General features: G+C 35.1%; 1 protein-coding gene across 3 annotated transcripts in view; it reads right to left on the bottom strand.

Moving 5' to 3' along the window:
• The window catches only part of TBCK (TBC1 domain containing kinase), a 285,598-nt gene that overhangs the window by 252,512 nt on the left and 10,094 nt on the right, over positions 1–22,992 (bottom strand). For 2 of the 3 annotated variants that reach the window (XM_043971552.1, XM_043971551.1), the window contains exon 2: positions 19,409–19,650. In XM_043971552.1, coding sequence (XP_043827487.1) covers positions 19,409–19,601 — 193 coding nt within the window. In that variant the 5' untranslated portion in view covers positions 19,602–19,650. Of the gene's footprint in view, positions 1–19,408; positions 19,651–22,992 lie in introns of those variants that run through there. The other variant, XM_043971553.1, reaches the window with a different exon arrangement.

Raw genomic sequence — 22,992 nt, 5'->3', positions numbered from 1 at the left:
TCACATTAACAGGGCAAATGTTAAACTCAAAACAAAAATGTAGGAAATTGAATTGTCTGATGCTCCTGAATGAATCAGATGAAAGGCAGGGTTAATTTACCAAAACATTCTCATACTGAGTATAAAAATATTGGATTTTCAAAAATAAAATTAATACTACAAAGTTTTCTTTTTCTGAGTACCACCATTCAAACTAGAGGGTTTTCTTGGACTGAGAAGCACTTTTAATCTAATGGTAGTCATAGCAGGCCAGTGCTGTCCATGGGGTTTTCTTGACAAAGATACTATAGTCGTTTGCCATTTCCTTTTCCAGTGGATTAAAGCAAAAAGAAGTTAAGTGACTTGCTCAGGGTCACACAGCTATACTAAGTGTCTGAGACTGAAATTGAACTGGTCTTCCTGACTCCAGGCCCAGTGCTCTGTCCACTAAGCCACCAGCTGCTGAAAGCCCTTAATTAAGCTACTCTCAGCCTATGTATTAAGCAGAGATAGCAGAAAATAGAAGGTGTGCTGTAGTCCATGGAGTCATGAAGAGTTGGACAGAACTGAACAACAAACAACAAGAATAACAAGCCTACAGATAAGCACATGGGATAGGAATGAGGATGGGAAAGAAAAGAGGAATTGGCCAAATCCAGTACTAATAGACAGTAAAGAAGTAGGAAATCACAACCATTGACCTAAGGCAGGAAATTCACAATCATTGGCCAAAAGCAAAAAAATGTGAAGAATTCTGGGAAATAAGAGGAGAAAAGACAACTTGTGACTGAGAGGAAAAGCTCAGGCAAAATGATATTATGCAATATGATTATGAAGTTCAAGGCAGAAGGGGCACTATTAGGATGAACATCAGAGGGGATGGAGCCAAGATCATGGAGAAGAGGAGAAAAGAATTCCTATTCACCTCAGCCCTCCCAAATTCCTCTTAATATAACTTTAAATAGGGGCAGCTAGGTGGCGCAGTGGATAGAGCCACCAGCCCTGGATTCAGGAGGACCTGAGTTCAAACCTGGCCTCAGATACTTGACACTTACTAGCTGTGTGACCCTGGGCAAGTCACTTAACCCTCATTGCCCCACCAAAGAAAGAAAGAAAGGAAAGGAAGGAAGGAAGGAAGGAAGGAAGGAAGGAAGGAAGGAAGGAAGGAAGGAAGGAAGGAAGGAAGGAAGGAAGGAAGGAAGGAAGGAAGGAAGGAAGGAAGGAAGGAAGGAAGGAAGGAAGGAAGGAAGGAAGGAAGAAAAGAACTTAAAAAGTAGAATTGGCCAAATGGAAAAGGAGCTACAAAAGCTAACTGAAGAAAAGAAAATAATTCCTTAAAAATTAGAATTGAGCAAGTGGAAGCTAATGACTTTATAAAACATTAAGATACAATAAAATAAAGAATAAAAAAATCAAATAAAATAGAATATCTCATTGGAAAAACAACTATCCTGGAAAATAGATCCAGGAGAGATAATTTTTTGGACTACATGAGAGTTATAATATAAAAAAGAGCCTAGACATAATTTTTCAAGAAATTACCAAGGAGGGGCAGCTAGGTGGTGCATTGGACACTTAACAATTACTAGCTGTGTGACCCTAGGCAAGTCACTTAACCCCAATTGCCTCACAAAAAAAGAAAAAAAAAGGAATCACCAAGGAAAACTGCCCTGATATCCTAGAACTGAAAGAATCCAATGATCACCTGATGAAAGAAATCCCAAAATAAAAAATCCTAGCCAAATAAAAGTCAAATTCTAGAGCTCCCAGATCAATAAGAAAAGTAACCAGAAAGAAACAATTCAAATATTGTGGAGCCACAGTCAAGATAACTCAAGATTTAGCAGTTTCTACATGAAAGGATAGAAGTGTTTGGAATAAGATATTCCAGAGAGCTAGGATCATAAACAAGAATCACCTACCCAGAAAAACTGAGTATAATCCCTTTGGGGGGAAATGGATATTCAATGAAATAGAGGATTTTCAAGCATTCCTGATGAAAAAACAGAGCTGAATAGAAAATTTGACTTTCTAATATAAGACTGAAGAGAAGTATAAAAAGGTAAACAAGAAAGGGAAATCATAAGGGGATCAATAAAGTTAAACTATTTAAATTCCTACATGGGAAGGTGATACTACAAACTCTTAAAAACTTTTCCATTATTTAGGGCAGTTAGAAGGAGTTAGGAGGATTACAGAGGACATAGGTGTGAGCTGAAGATGATGGAATGATATCTAAAAAAATAAAATTAAGGGGTGAGAAATAGGAAAGCACTGGGGGAAAGGGAAAGGGAGAGGTAGAATTGAGTAAAATTATCTCACATAAAAGAGGTACAAAAGAGCTTTTACAGTGGAGGGGAAGATGATGAGGGAAGTTATTGGGAATGTTTGAACCTTACTCTCATCAGAATTGGCTCAAAGAGTGAATAATAACATACACACTCAGTTGTTTCCTTTTTGTCTTTGTATCCCAATTGACTAGAAAGGAAGGAAATAAGCACCGTCAATGTACTTGACATTGTGCTAAATGCTTTACAAATATGATGCCTTTTGGTCTTCACAACCACCCTGGGAAATGATTAATAATAATAACAATAGCTCATATTTATGTAGTGCTTACTATGTGCCAGGCACTAAGCACTTTACAATTATTTTTTCTTTTGACCCTCACAACAACCCTAGGAGAAAGGTACTATTCTTATCCCAATTTTATAGATGAGGAAACTAAGGCAGACATAGGTTAAGCCACTTGCCCAGGCTTATATAGTCAATATCTGAGGCTGGATTTGAATTCATCTTCTTGACTCCAGGCCCAGCCCTTTATCTGCTAAGTCATCTCAATGCACTACTATGATAGTGTGTAGCATATAGTAGGTGCTCAATAAATGCATGTTGATTGCTGATTAATATTATACTCTGCAAAAATAGACCAATACTGGTATAGTAACTAGAGTCTTTGTCCGTGTATCACCAATACACAAAACAACACTGTACATCTGGGATAATGATGCTAGTAGGAACAGTCATTTTTAATATAAATAAAAATAAGTTAGGATTTATGAAAGGGGGGCATACTCATTATATTTTAAACTCTGACATAGGTAAGCCTCTAAATCTTTGAGGAAGTTTAAAAATTGTCTGGCCCAAGATAAAAAGGTTTTTTTTGGCCTCTTCATCCATCCCTCTCAAAATACTATAAAGAAGAGTTTGCCAAAGTTTCAAGGTCCATGAAACTTTTATACATTTTTTTTAATGTTAGAGAACCACAGTCCTTGGCACAGTGACAAGGCGGGTCCCAGAGGCAATGGAGTATACAACAATTCAACATTTCCAACATTAATCCTTTTTTCAAGAAATCCTTTTTAAACTCTGAACAACTATTTGAAAACCACTTCTCTTTATTATCCTTTTTTTAAAAAAGCATATGACATCTATAACCTATATCTGATTGCTTGCTGCCTCAGGGAGGGGAGAGAGCAAAGGGGGAGGAGGGAAGGAAGAATAGAATTTGGAAGTCAAAACTTTAAATAAAAAAGTTTATTATAAAAAATAGCATATGGTTATATTTTATTATTTATATTTATTATTATTTTTTACATATTTACTATTCTCAAATGTTGCCCCCCCCAAAAAGAAAGAAAAGTTCTTAGAATCATACTATGTAGAAAGAATATATGGCATGATTATTACAAAAGTTAACATGACATTCAGCTACACTTAAAAGAGTTTAACATGCATGAACCAGGTCATTGGAGTCTACATTTTAAGATGATCTCAAAAAGCTGAAGATAGTACAAATTAAGGTAGTAAGAAATATAAACAAAGGCTGTCTAAAAACAATAATCTATGATACAAAGTTTAAGAGTTGAGATTTTAGATTTGGAGAATAAGATGTGACAGAGGTAACTTAATTAGGTGAGTGGAGAGTTATCATAAGGAGGCAGGCAATGGGTCAGTTTTCATAAGAGAATGAATGCCTCCTTAGCAGCTAAGCATGAAGAAGAACTTTGGGCTACAAGTAAGGTTACTTATGAAATCAACCTTCTAAGAGATCAAAAAGACTAGGAAGATCCCATTTGGGATGCTTGGAGACATCTGTCTGAAGATATGTGTAGAATGAAGGCCATACCAGAACCCTTCCAACTCTATGATCTTTAACTGGATTTTCATTTTTGTCAATTCACATAAAGAATTTAGTGTCTCTGTTTTATGTTTTCATACACTACGAGGAAAAGAAATAAAAGCAAAATAGTATGTCAATATCAATGACGTAATTTATTAAGTGTCTCTTGGCTGTATGTTGTCATACTGAAGACTATGGAGTTACTATTTATGATCCCTGACCTGTTTCCAAAGCCCAGTGGAATCCCAAGATGTAACAAGAGAGAACTTGTTAAATTGAAAACCTATACGCTTCATTTTTTTTCCCCTTTAATGACAAAAACTTCCTCACCTTTCACTGACAGCCTTGGTTCACTGACTCCATAAAAAAAAAAAAGTGGTCATTTTACTAGAATGAAGTGTTTTAACTTTGTGGGCTTCCAAGGAAATATCATCTTGAATCACTTCTGAAAGACAGATTGAAAACAGCTAGCACCTGACTTCTGAGCAAACTTCACATGTGAAAACACTATGTTACTAAAACAGACCACATGTGACATCTAATTCCAAGCAAGAAAGGGAAAGGGAAAAAAAATATTACAGTGATGTTAGCTATAGAGAGAGAGCAAAAACAAAATTAAATAAGAAACTTCATGTTACAGCCTGAATTACTTGAGGCGATGATGAAAAATGAGACACTGTAGAACAGTGGATATAGAGATGAACTTTGAAACAGGAAAAAGCCCTGAGTTCAAGTCCTACCTCTGATATAATGGTCATGTGACCATGGCAAGTCACTCAACCTCTCAGAGCCCCAGACAACTTCAAGATGGAACTTGAATAAGCAAGAAGATAGTGGTACCCTCATAAAATAGAATCTTTAGGAAAATGGGTGGATTCATAAAGAAGGAAACAAAATAAGAGGAATTTTCTGACAGATATATTTTTAAATATTTTGATTTATTTTAAATATTTCCTAAATACATGTAAAAATTAACATTCCCTTTTTGAAACTCTAATTTCTGATTTACTTCTTTATGCCACAAAAACTTATTTAACGAATAATACAACTAAAATCCTATACAATAGCAATAGTAATAATTAAACAAAATAAAGAATAACAAATAAGTTTTTAAAAAACCTCTACTTTCCACATCCTCTCCCAATATATTGCCCCATCACACTCCTTGAGAAGGCAAGCAATATTATATCAATTATACATGTGAGGTCATGCAAAACATATATACATATTAGTCATGCTGCAAAAGAAAACACATTTAAAAACCCAGAAAAATAAAGTTAAAAAAAGTACGCTTCAAAGTGCACTCCGAGTTCATCAGTTCTATGTCTCAAGGTATATAGCATTTTTCATCATGAGTTCTTTGGAATTGTTTTGGATCACTGTTTTGATCAGAGTAGCTAAGTCATTTACAGTTGGTTATCCTTAAAATACTACTGTTTCTGTGTACAATGGTCTCCTGGTCCTGATCGCTTCGCTTTGGATCAGTTCATACAAGTCTTCCTAGGTTTTTCTGAAACCGTCCTGCTTGTCATTTCTTATAGCACAATAGCATTCCATCACAATCATATACCACCATCTGTTCAACCATTCCCCAGTTAATGGGTATTCCCTAAATTTCTAATTATTTGCCACCACAAAAAAGAGCTGCTGTAAATATTTTTGTTAAAATTGGTCCTTTTTAGTGTTATTGCTGGGTCAAAATTATGCACAGTTTTATAGTCTTTTGAGCATCCAAGTTGTTCTCCAGAATGGCTGGAACAGTTTACAGCTCTACCAAAAGTGCATTTGTGTCCCAATTTTTCTGCATTGTTTCTAGAATTTGTTCTTTTTCCCTTTTCTGTCACATGAGTGTGAAAAGATATCCCTGAGATGTTTTAATTTGTATTTCTCTAATCAATAATCATTTAGAGCATTTTTTTCATGTGACTATTGATAGGTTTGACTTCTGAAAACTGCCTGTTTATACCCTTTGAACATTTATCAATTGAGGAACAGCTCATATTTTTAGAAATTTGGCTCAGTTTTTTATATATTTGAGAAATGATGTCTTGATCAGGAAAACTTGCTGTAAGATACTCCTTTCCAGTTTCTCATTTTACTTCTAATTTTGGCTGCATTCATATTCTTGGTGCAAACCCTTTTTAATTTCATGTAATCAGAATTATCCACTTTACTTCCCATGATTATCTCTTTCTCTTGTCTGGCTATAAACTCTTCCCTTATCCATGGATCTGGCAGGTACATTTTTCCATGCTCCCCTAATTTACTTATGTTATCATCCTTTATGCATAAGTAATTTAGCCATTTTAAACTTATCTTGGTATATGGTGTGAGATGTTGGCCTATGCCTAGTTTTTTCCAAACTGTTTTACTAGTTTCCCAGCAGTTTTTGTCAAATGGTGAGGTTTTTTTTTGTTGTTTGTTTGTTTGTTTTTTTTAAGCGAGGCAGTTGGGGTTAAGTGACTTGCCCAGGGTCACACAGCTAGTAAGTGTTAAGTGTCTGAGGCTGGATTTGAACTCAGGTAACTCCTGACTCCAGGGCCGGTGCTCTATCCATTGCGCCACCTAGCTGCCCCAAATGGTGAGTTTTTTCCTGAAAAACTTAGATATTTGGGTTTATCAAACATTAAATTACTATGGTCATTTACTACTATGTATTATATACCTAATATAGTAGTATTTTATTTTATTATTTACAATTACATGTAAAGATAGTTTTCAACATTCATTTTTGTAAGATTTGAGGTTCAAATTTTTCTCACTTCCTTCCCTCCCCACCTCCCCAAGACAGAAAGCAATCTGATATAGGCATATACCTTATCTATTCCACTGATCCACCACTTTTATTTGTTAGCCAGTACCTGACTGTTTCAATGATCATTTCTTTGTAATATAGTTTAAAGTCTGACACTAATTAATTCTCTTGACATTCTTGACCTTTTGTTCTTCCAGACAAATTCTACTATTATTTTTTCTAACTCTATAAAGTAATTCTTTGGTAGCTTGGTATAAAAATGAATAAGTAAATTAAATTAAAATCGTCATTTTTGTCATATTGGCTTGGCCTACTCATGAGCAATTAATATTTCTCCAATTATTTTTATCTTTGTGTAAAAAGGGTTTTATAATTGTATTCATATAGTCCCTGGGTTTGTCTTGGCAGGCGGACTCCTAAGTATTTTATGTAATCTGCAATTATTTTAAATGTAATTTCTCTATCCCTCCTATTTTGTGCTAGTAGTATATTGGAATGCTGATGATTTATCAGCATTGTATATCTTATAATTTTGCACAAGTTCTTAATTATTTCAACTATTTTTAGTTGATTCTCTAAGTATGCCATCTTAACATCTGCAAAGAATGATAGTTTTGTTTCCTCATTGCCTTTTTTTTATTCCTTCAATTTCTTTTTTCTTTTCTTACTACTATAGCTAAAATATTGACTAATAGCAGTGATAATGGACATTCTTGCTTCACCCCTGACCTTAGTGAGAGGGGTTCTATTTTATTCCTGCTATAGATAATGCTTGTCCTTGGTTTTAGTTACATACTATTTATTATTTTAAGAAAGGCTCCACTTATTCCTATGCTTTCTTATATTTTAAATAGGAAGGGGTTTTGAAAGCTTTTTTTGCAACTGATCTAACCAGATTATTTTTCTTGTTTTTGTTACTGATAAGCGCAATTGTGCAGTCCTGGTCTAAATCCAACCTGGTCATAGGTGTATAATCTTTGTGATATATTGCTATAATTTCCTTGCTAATATTTTATTTAAAATTCTCATGTCAATATTCATTAAGGAAATTGGTCTGTAGTTTTCTTTCTTTGTTTTTGTTCTTCCTGATTTAGGTATCAAAATCATATTTGTATCATAAAGGGAACCTAATACGACTCCTTTGTCTTTCAAATAGTTTATGTAGTATTGGGATTAAGTTTTCCTTCAAAATTTAGTAGAATTCACTTGTAAATTAATCCAGTCATGGGTTTTTTTTTTTTGTTGTTGTTGTTTTTTCTGAGTAAGTTCACTGAGGGTTTCTTAAATTTCTTTTTCTAAGGATCTATTTCCTTTTCTGCTCATCTGGGCAACTTATATTTTCACAAATTCATTTTGTATATATCCATTTCACTTAGATTGTCAGTTTTACTGGCATATAATTTATACCATTTATGAATGGAGGAATGGCTCATATTTTTATAAATTTGGGTCAGTTCTCTATACATTTGAGAAATAAAGTTTTTATAAGAAAAACTTGCTGTAAGATTTTTTTACCCAGTTTCTCATTTTACTTCTAATTTTGGCAGCAAAATGACTTCTAATAATTGTTTTAATTTCAACCTCATTGGTAGTAAATTCACCCTTTTCATTTTTTGATACTGGTAATTTGATTTTCTTCTTTTTTAAAAATCAAATCAATAGTTTATCTATTTTATTGGGGTTTTTCCCCATAAAACCCAAGTGATTTTCTTTATTATTAGTTCCAGGATTTTATGACTTTTAATTTTATCAATCTCTCCCTTGATTTTCAGGATTCATAATCTATTGTTTAAGGATCTTTAATTTATTCATTTTCCTAGGTTTCGGGCATTTATTTTTTTATTTTCGGGCATTTATTTTTTTTTAATAATAAACATTTTTATTTAAAGTTTTGAATTCTACATTTTATCCCTCCTTCCCTCCCTCCCCTAATCCCTCCCTCAGGCAGTAAGCAATCAGATATAGCTTATACATGTGCAATTATGTAAAGCATCATATTAGTCATTTTGTATAAGAAAATAAATTTTAAAAATGAAAGAAACCTAAAAGTAGCATGCTTCAGTCTGTTTTCAATCAATATCAGTTCTTTCTTTGTAGGTGGATAGTATGCTTCATCTACTATTTTCCAGGTTATTTGTTTTTCCAATGAGATATCTCACATTTTCTTCTATTTTTTTCATTCTTTTGACTTTTGTTTTATTGTTTCTTGATGTTTCATGGAGCTGATGGTGCTTATTATCCACTTGCCCAACTCAAATTTTTAAGGAATTATTTTCTTCAGTGAGTTTTTGTATCTCTTTCTTTCTGGTCAATTCTCCTTTCAGGAGTTATTTTCTTTATTATTTTTTGTTAATTTTTTTTTTACCAAGCTGTTAATTGTCTTTTCCTAACTTCTATCATTCTTATTTGTTTACCTAATTTTTCCTCCACCACACTTATTAGATTTTTAAAATCTTTTTTGAGCTCTTCAAGTTATTCTTATTGGGCTTGTCTTCAATTCATTATTTTTCTTTGAGGCTTTGCTTGTATGTTTTGACTTTATTGCCTTCTGAGTTTGTGCCTTGATCTTCCCGATCATCACAGCTTTATTTATGGTCAGGTTCTTTTTTAGTTGTTTGCTCATTTTCTCATTCTATTTCTTGACTTTGAACTTTATATTAAAGCTGGGCTCTGTTTGTGGTGTCTGGAGAAGAGGGACACTGTCCTAAGCTACAGGCTTTTTTGCACTATTGTTTTTAGAGCTAGTTCTAAAGGTTTGGAATTTTTCAGTGCTTCCAATGAGTTATGAGCTGGGAAGAGATGTAGTCACTACTCTGTTAGTCTGTGCTCTGATTCTTACCTAGGAAGGACCCATGATCCTTTGAGATTGCAATTGCTACTGCTCCTTAGAGTCCTTGCTCCCTTGGAACCAGAAGTGCTACTGTTCCTCAAGGCCTCTGTTCTCTCTTAACCAAGAGTGCTCCTCTCCACCCCTGAACTATTATGACCCAGAAATAAATAGGTCTAGGAAACAGAGGTACTGAACAGCATCCAGTCCTAAATACACTGCTAGCAGAAGGGTGCTCAGTAATCACTTTCTGACCAGACACCAGGCAACCTTACCATCTCTGGTGGTAAGAACTCCTGAAGCTGATGCTGCTTCTGTTGCCACCATTGGTCCCACAATTGGCATTCCATTCACATGGGTCCCAGGTAAGTTTCTATCCCAATGTCACAGATCATTCCTTCAGATCTCCTAAGTTGATTTGGACTGGAAGAATGTCTCAGCCTGAATTTTTATCGGCTCTGTCACTCCAGATTTTAATTTGAGTCATTACTGGAAAGTTTAGAGAGGAATACAGTGAGAGCTCAGCTGAATGTTTCCTCTAATCTATCATCTTGGCTTTTACCCTGGAAGTGACTCCAACAAATTTCATAACCAGAGTATTTATTGCAATGTCAGAAATTCTCTTAAGTCCCTAAGCTTCAGGCTATACATGGCCAATATGCATTAGCAGAGGGAATTTCCTCATTAAGAATTCCCCACTGAAAAGGACCCACATGTATAAAAATATTTATAGCTGCTCTTTTTGTGGTGTCTGTGAAGCTTTAACAAAAATGTGACTGCGATGTCTAAAAATCTAATGCGTGGTTGCCTTAAATTAGAAGCTTTAGCACCAGTCTTTGGGCATTAAGTATTTATTAAAGTATGTTAGCAGTTAGCAAAGAGAGAGAGGAAAAGCTACTTTCACCTAGCTATCCAAGAGAGACAATGCCCATCAGTTCCACCGGAAAACCCCCTGTCAAACTGGAAGAGGGCAGTTCATATACACAGCTCCAAGCTAATTGGCTGGTCCATTAATTGACATGACTTACAGGCAGTACACATAACTTCTGGATGCCAATCTGACCTCCAAAATCTCAGAAAGGTCACCTCATGCTTTCTCCTCAGGGCAGAGCTGCCCTGGTTCTCACAATGTCTTTCTCAGCAGGATGATGGCGCTCTGATTCTCACATTGCAAAGAATTAGAAATTGAGGGGATATCCATCAATGGAGGAATGGCTAAACTAGCTGTGGTATATGAATGTAATGGAATACTATTATGCTGTAAGAAATGATAAGCAAGCAGATTTCAGAAAAACCTAGAAAGTCTTACATGAATCTATGCTGAGTGAAATGAGCAGAACCAAGAGAACATTGTACACAGTATCAACAACTTTGTGTGATGATCAATTGTGATAGATTTGGCTCTTCTCAGCAATACAGTGATCCAAGATAATTCCAAAGGACTCATGATGGAAAATGCTCTCCATATCCAGAAAAAAAGAACTGTGGAATCAGGATACTGTTTCTATTTTTGTGTGTGTTTTTTTTTTCTTTTATGAGGTTTTTCCCTCTTGTTCTGATTCTTCCTTCACAACATGACTAATGCAGAAATATGTTTAATGTGATTGTACATATACAACATATATCAGATTGCTTTCTGTCTTGGGGGAGGAAGGGAAGGAGGGAGAAAAATTTGGAACCAGAAATCTTATAAAAACAAATATTGGAAACTATCTTTACATGTAACTGGAAAATAATAAAATATCTTTATGATAAAAAAAGAATTCCCCATTAAATTTTCTCACATAAAAGAAGTAAGAAAAAGCTTATAAAGTGGAGGAAAAAATGAGAGAGGTGCCACAGAGTGAGTGAACCTTACTCTCATCAGAACTGGCTCAAAGAGGGAATAACATACACACTCAATTGGGTATATATTACCCTGTAGGAAAGTAGGAGGGGAAGGGGATAAGAGGAGGGTATGATGGAAGGGAGGGTAGATTGAGGGACGGGGCAGTCAGAAACAAAACACTTTTGAGGAGGGACAGGGTAAAAGGAGATAGAGAATAGAGTAAATGTAATGGGGAGGGAATAGGATGGAGCGAAATACAGTTAGTAATAGTAACTGTGAAAAAATTTTTGAAGCAAGTTTCTTTGATAAAGGCCTCATTTCTCAAACATTTAAAGAAATTAATCAAATTATAAAAATAAGAGCCATACCCCCAATTGATAAATGATCAAAAGACATCAAGTTTTCAGATGAAATAATCAAAGCTATCTATAGTCATATGAAAGAAAATGCTCTAACACTATTGATTAGAAAGATACAAGTCACAACAATTTTGGGGTACTATCTCATACTTACTGGATTAGATAATAGGACAGCAGAGAAAAATGACAAATGTTGTAGGGGATATGGGGGAAATGAGACATTAATGCAATGTTGGTGGAATTGGAAACTAATTCAAACATTCTGTAGAGCAATTTGGAACTATGGCCAAAGGGCTATAAGACCATGCATACTCTTTGACCTAGTAATACCACTACTAGGTTGGTATCCAAAAAGAGATAAGAAACAAAAAGTCAAATGACCTATATGTACAAAAAATATTTATAGAAGCTCTTTTCTGGTGCAAAGAATTCAAAATTGAGCGGATGCCCATCAATTGAGGAATGGCTGAACAAACTGTGGGATGTGATTATAATGGAATACTATTGTGGTATAAGAAATGAGAAGGATGCTCTCAGAAAAACCTGGAAAGACTTACATAAGCTGATGCAAAGTGAAATGTACTGTATATAAAATAATAGCAATATTGTAAGATGATCAGCTGTGAATGACTTTGCTATTCTCAGCAATACAATGATCCAAGACAAGTCTGAAGGACTTATGATCAAAAATTTTATCCATCTCCAAAGAAAGAACTGATGGTTTCTAAATACAGATTGAAGCATAATTTTTAAAAGTTTATTTCTCTTGAGTTTTTTTGTCTGTTTTCTTTCACAACCTGTCTAATATGGAAATATTTTTAATGACAACACATATAACTTATATTGAATATTTAGCCTTCTTAAGCGGGGAAGAAGAAAGGGAATTTGGAGCACAAAGTTTTTTTTTAAATGGGCATTAAAAATTGTTTTTACATGTAATTGGGGGAAAATAAAATTCTAAATAAAGAATTTTTATGTTAAAAAAAATTTCCCATATCAATTAAGTCACAGGTATAGACGAGATGGAAAGTGGAGCCCAAAACAGATGGTCACTATGGAAAAAACAAAGTCAAAATCCAATTTTTTTCAACTAGATATTGCCAAAATGGTTGGAACATAAGAAGATATGCCAAATCCTAAAACTTCACGCGCACTTATCTACTAAACATGTCTACATATATTTATTTTTTTATTTTTATTTTGGGGGAGGGGGAGGCAATTGGGGTTAAGTGACTTGCCCAGGGTCACACAGCTAGTAAGTGTTAAGTGTCTGAGGCCGGATTTGAACTCAGGTCCTACTGAATCCAGGGCCAGTGCTTTATCCACTGCGCCATCTAGCTGCCCCTCATTTTATTTTATTTTTTAAAATTTATTTATTTGTTTGTTTATTTATTTTTGTTCTCATTTCTACATATTTTTAAAGGATTATTTTCAGTATAAAATAGGTTGCTTGTGAGCCAGCCACATGCAGTCCACAACATTTTTTAGTGTGGCCTGAACTAAATTAAAATGTAAGTGAAAAATATTTGACAAAATAAATAAAAATACAATAAAATATAGATAAGATAGCATTTTAAAACTAAATCAACATGTAGCCTGCAGGGATCCTTATGTATGAATTAGTGATCCCCCTTTGTATTTCAGTTTAACACCAATGATCTATATACTGCAGGTAACCACAATCATCATGCACAGGTTTTATATTCATGAGTATACAATTAGGTGTGCATAATGGCATCATAAAAATCAAAAGAATTTTATATTTGAAATTAAATCATCATCATGAAGCTAGATAAATTATCTTGGCTAATTAATGCTATTGAGTTTATAAACTGGAACAGAAGCATAAACAGCTAATTACTCCTGGTATTTATAGCTCCAGTTCACTCTTATGTCAATCAACTAATTAATCAATAAGCTTCTATTTTAGGCAGGCACTGTTTTGTAACGATTGGAATAACGCCACCTGCTGGATACTTACTGTAGAGGAGTTCTGCCCATGAAGGGAAGGTCTTTGAGGGCAAGACCAGGAGTCAGGAAGTGACGCGGGCTAGTGGGAGGAGGAAGGAAGAGACTGGCGCTCAGTCTCGCACTTTTTTCCTCTGGACTCTGGCGGAGAAGGGAGCTAGAAATGTGCTCTCCCTTTAATAGATAGGAATCTAGGCCTTTTTCTCTCTCTTTACCAAATTCTTGTTCTCCTTAATAAATGCTTAGAAGTCTAACTCTTGCTAAAGCTTATAATTTATTGGCGACCACTCATTAGATATTTTAGACAGTTTAGCTAGAATTTTAGCCCTTAACAGATGGCTGACCACGAAGAGGAAAGCTAACCCTCAGTCTTCTGATCTGCTGGTTGGGTAAGAAATTTCCCCTCCCTCTCCCTTTAACTGCTAAGTACTGGCGCACTGGCTGTGTTTTCCTTTAAATTTTTTCGAATGGACCTTTTAAACTCCCTAATTACCCTATTTTTGATTTTAGTCTGTTTAACCAGACAAATGGGAGATAAGATCATGTTAATGCTTTGTTTTTGTGGATTTTCTATTTTTCTTTTTATTTTTGTTAGAAGAGCCAGCAACTTACTCACACAAGGAAATATCTCTCCCTCTCCCAACCATGCTTTTTCAGAGAAACCTGAAGAGATTCCTGCAGCTTTTCCCAGTTCTAACAGTAATTGTTGCTCTAATTTTGCATGCCTGGAGGCAATGACCCACCCTCTAGAAGCTTTTAATCCCCTAGCACCTGGAGGCAAAGTGGGGGAAGAGGAATCCAGGCCTGAGTTCAAAATCAAGTCTGATTCAAATTGCTCTGGTCCCTCCCCTCCTCTCCAGACCCCACCCTCTACTCCTCCCATGGCCAAGCCCATTGCTTCCCCTGCCTGGGAAGTCCAGAGATCTAATGCTCATGCGCAACTTTCTCTAACTACATTTGCAGCTTCAGGCTCAGCCCTTCCCCAGCCTGGCTGTGCTTCTGAGACAACCTTAGAAAGCCCTTTAAATTCCAGATATGCTCGTTTTGTTCATAATTTTGCTAACCTGCTTTTGTCTTTAATTAGTAATCTTATAAAGCATTTGTATGGTGAAAAGACTGACAGACAATATAAAGGGGTTAAAGAAGAAAAACTTAAGCTGAATAAGAATGACAACCATCAACATAGTTCAAGACTCTGCTTCTTTTGCCATGGAAGGATATATATTTTAGAGAAATGTAGAAGTAAGCAGCAAGGTATTGATATGAGTGTTGGGGATTTTAGATATCGGAATCAAAAGTGTTCTAAATTCACTCAGATTATTAATAGTATCAGTTCAGAGGTTACATAGGATTTCTATGCTATTACATATACATTTTGAAATTAATGGTATGGGTTTATTTTCATAGAGATTTTCAGGCTTTTGAGATTGTGTCTTATACTTAGTTTTTAAAACAAGGAGAATATTTGTAAAAGCTTTTTATAGTCATATGATCAAGTTTATATTTTATAATACTCTTATTAATATTAAGTTCATATTCATTTAGATTTCCCTAGTTTGAATTTCATTGTCTTTTATTGTTCCATGTGTATTTTTTTTCTATTTATTCATCTCTAATTTTGAAACATTGCAAGATGGTTTTGATTTCATAATACAATGTTAATTCTAGGAGTATTGTGCTCCCATATTCTGAGTTGTTTGTGTTTGTTATTTTTTCTCAACTGATTATTTGATCAAACTCTTTAAAGCATTTCCTTGGCAAATTGGTTGCCATGGCAAGTGTAAATTGATTCTAGAAGTATTATTTTTGATAAGCATATTTTTAAAAAAAAAGAGGGGAATGTTTGTAAAAGTTTTCTTTTTTCAAAAAAAGTTTTCTTTAGGATTGTGTTGTGCTTTAACTTGTATTTAAATATGTTCAGATTTTTCAAAAAGTAATTGTATACTAAGTTTTAAAAAAGGGGTATTATTTGAAATTGTTGCATAATTATATATTGTGTTCTGAGTCAAGATGTATTCACATTTTTTGCAATCATTTATTATCCTCAATTTTTAAATCCATATGAGACTTGGATTATGGGAACTTATCATTTAAGACATTAATTGCCTTTATTCTGAGTTATCAGATGCCAGTTGGCCAAGATGCCATCCAATCACAAAATGAGGAATACATGTAAGAGCAGACACTGAACTGTCACATGAGGGGAGACATGCATGAAGTCAAGGTATGGCCGAGGGAACGGCTTTTGACAAATGTTGAGGTTGGATTCTCTTGGTTTAATATTTTATTTTATTTTTCCCCACAATATTGTACGGATGGCTGGAAGTATTGATCCCACCCATCTCACTCCTACATCTGGCTTCTATGCTCCCTCCTATATGCCTGATGCCATGGACATCTCAATCCCATGCATCTGATTAAGTCTGACTCAGTTTCTTCCAATATGTTCGGTGGCATGGACATATATTCCATCCACCTATTTTAAGCCTGGCATACTGTATGGGCAGTACATATTGCTCAAGTGTGGGAATGCTCATATCCCATCATTTCTCTGTTCTTTTATGGTAACCCCCATAATTATCTCAGGTGTCATGATAAATACAGTGTTGAATTTGGCCTTGACACCTGTTACCAATTATATTAGATTTTTAAATTTCTCATAATGGCATGAGGATAATTAGGCAGATGATGCAAAAAATGATGAAACAAAGATAAAAATTATTTTAAAAATTAATATCGCAGCAATTGTCTTCTCAATTACTCTCCATAAGGGGGGACTATAATAATAATGTAATTTTAAAGAATGGTTCAATTTTTGTTTTATTGTATGTTTCACATGTGTAACAACTAAGATTCTGAATTCCCTTAGACATGTTTTTGAGAACTTTCATTGTTTGATTTGATTATTGACAAAGCTATTTTAAAGTTGTATTAAGCTCAATTTTGTAGGAAATTTCCTCGCTGATTACCAGTATCCACACATCAACCCCTGAAAAGACTTCCATTCCACGACTACACCTAGAGGACATCTGAGAAAAGAGTTTCAGAGACTTTAAATGAACAGTTTTGTTTTGTTTTGGTTTGGTTTTTCTCTTTTCTTTTTCTGTTATAATATACACCATCTGTAATATGTATTCTCTGCAGAGGCCCTCCCTTTGCAAGACCAATGTCAAAGCGTCGGTTCATGAGGACAAAAAATCACCCCTCTGGACAAAACTTTCCTCTCTTCCTTTTCTATATTGTTGTTCACATATTATTAGTTAGCAATAGTTATTATATTCTTTTTACTGTTCCGTCAAGGAAACATTTTGTTTCTTGAGGAACAACAGGGGGGACTGTAACGATTGGAATAACGCCACCTGCTGGATACTTACTGTAGAGGAGTTCTGCCCATGAAGGGAAGGTCTTTGAGGGCAAGACCAGGAGTCAGGAAGTGACGCGGGCTAGTGGGAGGAGGAAGGAAGAGACTGGCGCTCAGTCTCGCACTTTTTTCCTCTGGACTCTGGCGGAGAAGGGAGCTAGAAATGTGCTCTCCCTTTAATAGATAGGAATCTAGGCCTTTTTCTCTCTCTTTACCAAATTCTTGTTCTCCTTAATAAATGCTTAGAAGTCTAACTCTTGCTAAAGCTTATAATTTATTGGCGACCACTCATTAGATATTTTAGACAGTTTAGCTAGAATTTTAGCCCTTAACAGAAGTCTCTTCCTTCCTCCTCCCACTAGCCCGCGTCACTTCCTGACTCCTGGTCTTGCCCTCAAAGACCTTCCCTTCATGGGCAGAACTCCTCTACAGTAAGTATCCAGCAGGTGGCGTTATTCCAATCGTTACAGTTTTAAACGTTGGGGATATAAAGAAAACACTAAAACTATTACTTCCTTCAAGAAACTTGCATCTGGTGAAGAAAACACATTCATGAACACAAAATACAGCAAGTAAATAAAGTATTTTTTTTCTTTTAGAGGAGAAAATCTAGCAGCTTGAAGGATCAAGATAAGATTCACTCATGTAGGAGGTAATACTTCATGTGAGCTTTGAAAAGAATTCAGATTTCTAAGAGGCTGAGGTGATGGAGAAGTATATTTCAGGACAGAGTGACATTCCTATTCAGGAAATGGGATTTGGAATCTAGTGTGTGAGCAAAAGCAAGGAGGCCAGTTTGGTCGGAGCACACAGTGCATGAAGAGGAGGAATGTGAAGTAACCTGGAAGGGTGGACTGGAGTCAAATTGCATAAGGCTTTAAATACTAAACGGAGGAGACTACATATTTATCCTAAAGGCAATGGAGAGCCACAGGGGAGTGACATGGTATGATGGGTAAAAGATGAAATAATTGAGGAAACCAAGATTGGAGCTTCTCAGCATATCACTTTATTAAGCAATTTGCATAATAAATTGGGACCAGGTCTCCTCAGCTTTGGTACTGGACCCCAAATACATGAGGAGACAAATTTTTATGTATCAAAAACAATTAATCAAATAAGACCAATTAATGAAAAGAAAATAATTAATTGGGTACAAATAAGAATACAAAATTAGGTAATCTTATTTTTAATTGGAGGAAATATTAGGGGCTTTCCAAGCTGAGAGGGAAAGAGCTAACAGGTACAAATCCCTGAGATGAGAGGATGAGAAAAAGGAAGAAGGAAAGTCAGAGAAAGAAAGAGAGGTACAGTTGTTTGATTTGTTTTTCTTTCTTTTTTTTTTTTTAATTAAAAGACAGTAAGGGCAGCTAGGTGGCGTAGTGGATAGAGCACCGGCCCTGGATTCAGGAGGACCTGAGTTCAAATCCGGCCTCAGACACTTAACACTTAACTAGCTGTGTGATCCTGGGCAAGTCACTTAACCCCAAATGCATCAAAAATAAGATAAAATTTTAAAAAAAAGAAAAAAGAAAAAAAAAAGACAGTAAGAGCTATTTCTTTCCCTTCTACCCTTCTTCCTATAAATACATACATGTACAGTAAAAACCAGGAGGCATGCAGTCCAAGTTCTAGTACTGGCTGCCAATAACTAGCTAGATGACTTTGGGTATATTACTTAATCCCTTTAGCATGGTAGAAAAAGAATTGGATTTGGATTTTAGAAGAGACTTGAGTTCAAATCCCACTTCTTTCACTTACAAGCTAAATGATACAGGGATGTATCTTATCAGCCTCATTTTTTTGTTTGAAAAAATAGGCATAATAATACCTGGACTACAGACTTACCTATCTCACAGGATACTTTGGGAGATCAAAGGAGATAATGAAATTAAAGTGCTTTGTAAACATTAAAGCCTTCAGCTACTAGTGGATAGAGAGCTGACCTCAAAACCAAGGAGACCTGAGTTCAAGTCCCACCTCTAAAATATACTGGCTGTGTTATCCTGGGCAAGTCACTGACCTCTTGAAGACTAAAAGTTGCAGGGGCTAACTTGCATCAGCAGACATTTTCCTCATGAGGGAAGTGCCTATTACAATGAAATCACAGATCTAGTGTCCATGGCCTTCCATGTGTTTGTAAAAAATCTTCTGAAAGGCAAAGTCGATCTTTATGAAAACGGGGAGAAAGAAGAGATGCGCACTTACCATGTTTTCCCCTTGAAATGTCCACATATTGGCAAAGTCTAGGATGGGTGATAGTCTTGAGGATTTGAAAACGTCCCAAGATTTTGATGGAGTTAGGAGTCAGAGGCAATCCATTGCTTCCGCAAACATCATGTGGCAAAGCAGAAGCAAAGAAGGTAAAAGCACCTATTTCTGCATCCTTCAAAGGAAACATTTTTCTCTTTCAATCAATTTCTCCCCTTCAGCACAAATACACGGAAGTCCTATAAAATAAAAGAAAATTGAAATCTCAAAAACATATGTAATATTGTTTTTAAACGTGACCAACACAATGCTTAGCACATAGAAAGTACTGAATTACAAAAAGAAGAAAGTACATAATAAATGCTAGGTGATTCACTGACATAATTATTATACAACTTACAGGCAAATGTCAAAGCTATACACTTGGTAGATAAAATATAAAAGCTAAACTTCCAAAAGAATTTTAAAGACTGAAAACAATACTCATCTGTATACTATCCCAGAACCAATGCTTCCCTAAGATACTCAAGCAACATAAAAATAATAAGGAATGATATTCAATTCAATCCAAAAAACATTGATTAATAAAGGCCTATTATGCATAAGGCACTGTGTCTTGAAAATCCAGTCTTCATGTAGGCTGAGTTTTGAATAGTGAAGGAGGAATTCAGTGTTCTTGAATCATCAAAGATCTACCCTTTTCACAAGGAGATAGCTAGATGGATCAGTGGATATGGCGCTGGGCCTGGGGTCAGGAGTTCAAATCTGGCCTCACATGCTTACTAGCTTATATAACCCTGGACAAGTCACTTCACCTCTGTTTGCATTAATCCACTGGAGAAGGCAAATCACTCCAATATCTTTGACAGAAAAACCCCATAGACAGTATGGTCTATAGGGTCACAAAGAGTCAGGCATGGCTGAACAACTTTATCCAAAGAATATACGTGCATGATACAAAGACCACCTAAATGTCCTCATTACTTTGAAAAGGAAAGAAAGGAGAAAATTGAGGGGTTAAAAAGGGAGTTTATGGGGAGAAGAGGAAAGGGGAGGTGGAATGGAGTGAATTATATTATATGAAGAGGTGAAAAAAAAACTATTAGGAGAGAGGGAAAGAAGGGAGGGGTGAACATTGTTTCAACTCTATTCTCACTAGATTTGATTCAAAGAGAGAAAAACATATACATTCATTTGGATAAAGAAACTTAGCTTATTCTTTAGAGAAGTAAAAGGGGAAAGGTGGAACTGATAGAAGGGAGGGCAAAAGCAAGGGAGAAAAGAGAGAAAAGGGAGGGGGTGATAAAAAGGGAGGGCAGATTGGGGGAGGCAGGGGTAAGAAGCAAAACGTTGGTATGGAGGAATAGGGTGAAAGAAGAGGGGGGGACGTACAAAGGGGGTAAATAGAATGGAGGGCAATAGACAGTAGTAATAAGCATGAATGTGAATTGGATGAACTCTGCCATAAAACAGAAGTGAATATCAGAGTGGGTTAAAAACCAGAATCCTACAATATGCTGTTTTACAAGAAACACATTTCAAGCAGAGAGATACACATATAGTAAAGGTAAAAGGTTGGAGCAGAATATATTATGCTTCAGTTAAAGTAAAAAGAGCAGGGGTAGCAATCCTTATCTCAGACAAAGCAAAGGCAAAAAAAGATCTAATTAAAAGAGATAAGGAAGGAAACTACATCTTGCTAAAAGGTACTATAGATAATGAAGTAATATCAATATTAAACATGTATGCGCCAAGTGGTATAGCATCCAAATTATTAGAGGAGAAGTTGAATGAGTTACAAGAGGAAATAGACAGTAATACTATACTAGTATACTAGTATAGGATCTGAATCTTCCACTCTCAGAATTAGATAAATCTAGCCACAAAATAAATAAGAAAGAAGTGAAAGAGGTGAATAGAATACTAGAAAAGTTAAACATGATAGATATCTGGAGAAAACTGAATGGGGATAGAAAGGAATATACCTTTTTCTCAGCAGTACATGGCACATTTTCAAAAACAGACCATGTATTAGGGCACAAAAACCTCATAGTCAAATGTAGAAAGGCAGAAATAGTAAATGCATCCTCAGATCATGATGTAATAAAAATTACATGTAATAAAGAGCCATGGAAAGGTAGACTGAAAATCAACTGGAAACTAAATAATTTCATTCTAAAGAATGAGTGGGTCAAACAACAAATCATAGAAACAATCAATAACTTTATCCAAGAGAATGACAATAATGAGACAACATATCAAAAACTATGGGATGCGGCCAAAGCAGTGCTTAGGGGAAATTTTATATCTCTAAATGCTTACATGGAATAAAAAAAAGAAAGAGAAGATCAATGAATTGGGCATCCAACTTAAAAAGCTAGAAAAAGAACAAATTAGAAATCCCCAATTAAATACTAAATTAGAAATTCTGAAAATTAAAGGAGAAATTAATTAAACTGAAAGCAAGAAAACTATAGAATGAATCAATAAAAGTAAGAGCTAGTTTTAGGGAAAAAAAACCAATAAAATAAACCATTGGTTAATTTGATTTTAAAAAAAGAAAGAAGAAAACCAAATTACCAGTATCCAAAATGAAAGGGGTGATTTTACCACCAATGAAGTAGAAATTAAAGCAATAATTAGGAACTATTTTGCCCAACTATATGCCAATAAATTTGACAATCTGAATGAAATGGATAAATATTTACAAAAATACAAACTGCCCAGGTTAACTGACGAGGAAATAAAATCCTTAAATAAGCCCATATTAGAAAAAGAACATTAATGAACTCCCTCAGAAAAAATCCACAGGGCTAGATGGGTTTACAGGTGAATTCTACCAAACATTTAAAGAACAATTAATTCTAATATTATACAAATTATTTGGAAAAATAGGTAAAGAAGGCGTTCTACCAAATTCGTTTTAAGACAAATAGAGTAGTGATACCAAAACCAGGCAGAGCAAAAACAAAGAAAATTATAGACTAATTTCCCTAATGAATATTGATGCTAAAATCTTAAATAAGATATTAGCAAGGAGATTACAGCAAGTGATCACCAGGATAATACACTATGATCAGGTGAGATTTATACCAGGAATGCAGGGCTGGTTCAACATTAGGAAAACTATTAACATAATCAACCACATCAATAAGAAAACTAATCAAAATCATATGATTATCTCAATAGATGCAGAGAAAGCTTTTGACAAAATACAGCACCCATTCCTAATAAAAACGCTAGAGAGCTTAGGAATAGGGGGAGCTTTCCTTAAAATAATAAGCAGTATCTACCTAAAATCATCAGCAAGCATTATATGTAATGGAGATAAGTTTGAGACCTTCCCAGTAAGATCAGGAATGAAACAGGGATGTCCATTATCACCTCTATCATTTAATATTGTACTAGAAATGTTAGCTTTAGCAATCAAAGAAAAAAAGGAATTAAAGGAATTAGAATAGGCAAGGAGGAAACAAAACTATCACTCTTTGCAGATGATATGATGGTATGCTTAAAGAATCCTAGAGAATCAACTCAAAAATTACTTGAAACAATTAACAACTTTAGCAAAGTAGCAGGAT

This window comes from Dromiciops gliroides, chromosome 6 (assembly GCF_019393635.1).
Source record: "Dromiciops gliroides isolate mDroGli1 chromosome 6, mDroGli1.pri, whole genome shotgun sequence".
NCBI classification, from domain to species: domain Eukaryota; kingdom Metazoa; phylum Chordata; class Mammalia; order Microbiotheria; family Microbiotheriidae; genus Dromiciops; species Dromiciops gliroides.
The sequence above is the reverse complement of the archived record's forward strand: the minus strand, read 5'-3'. Positions and strand labels throughout refer to the sequence as shown.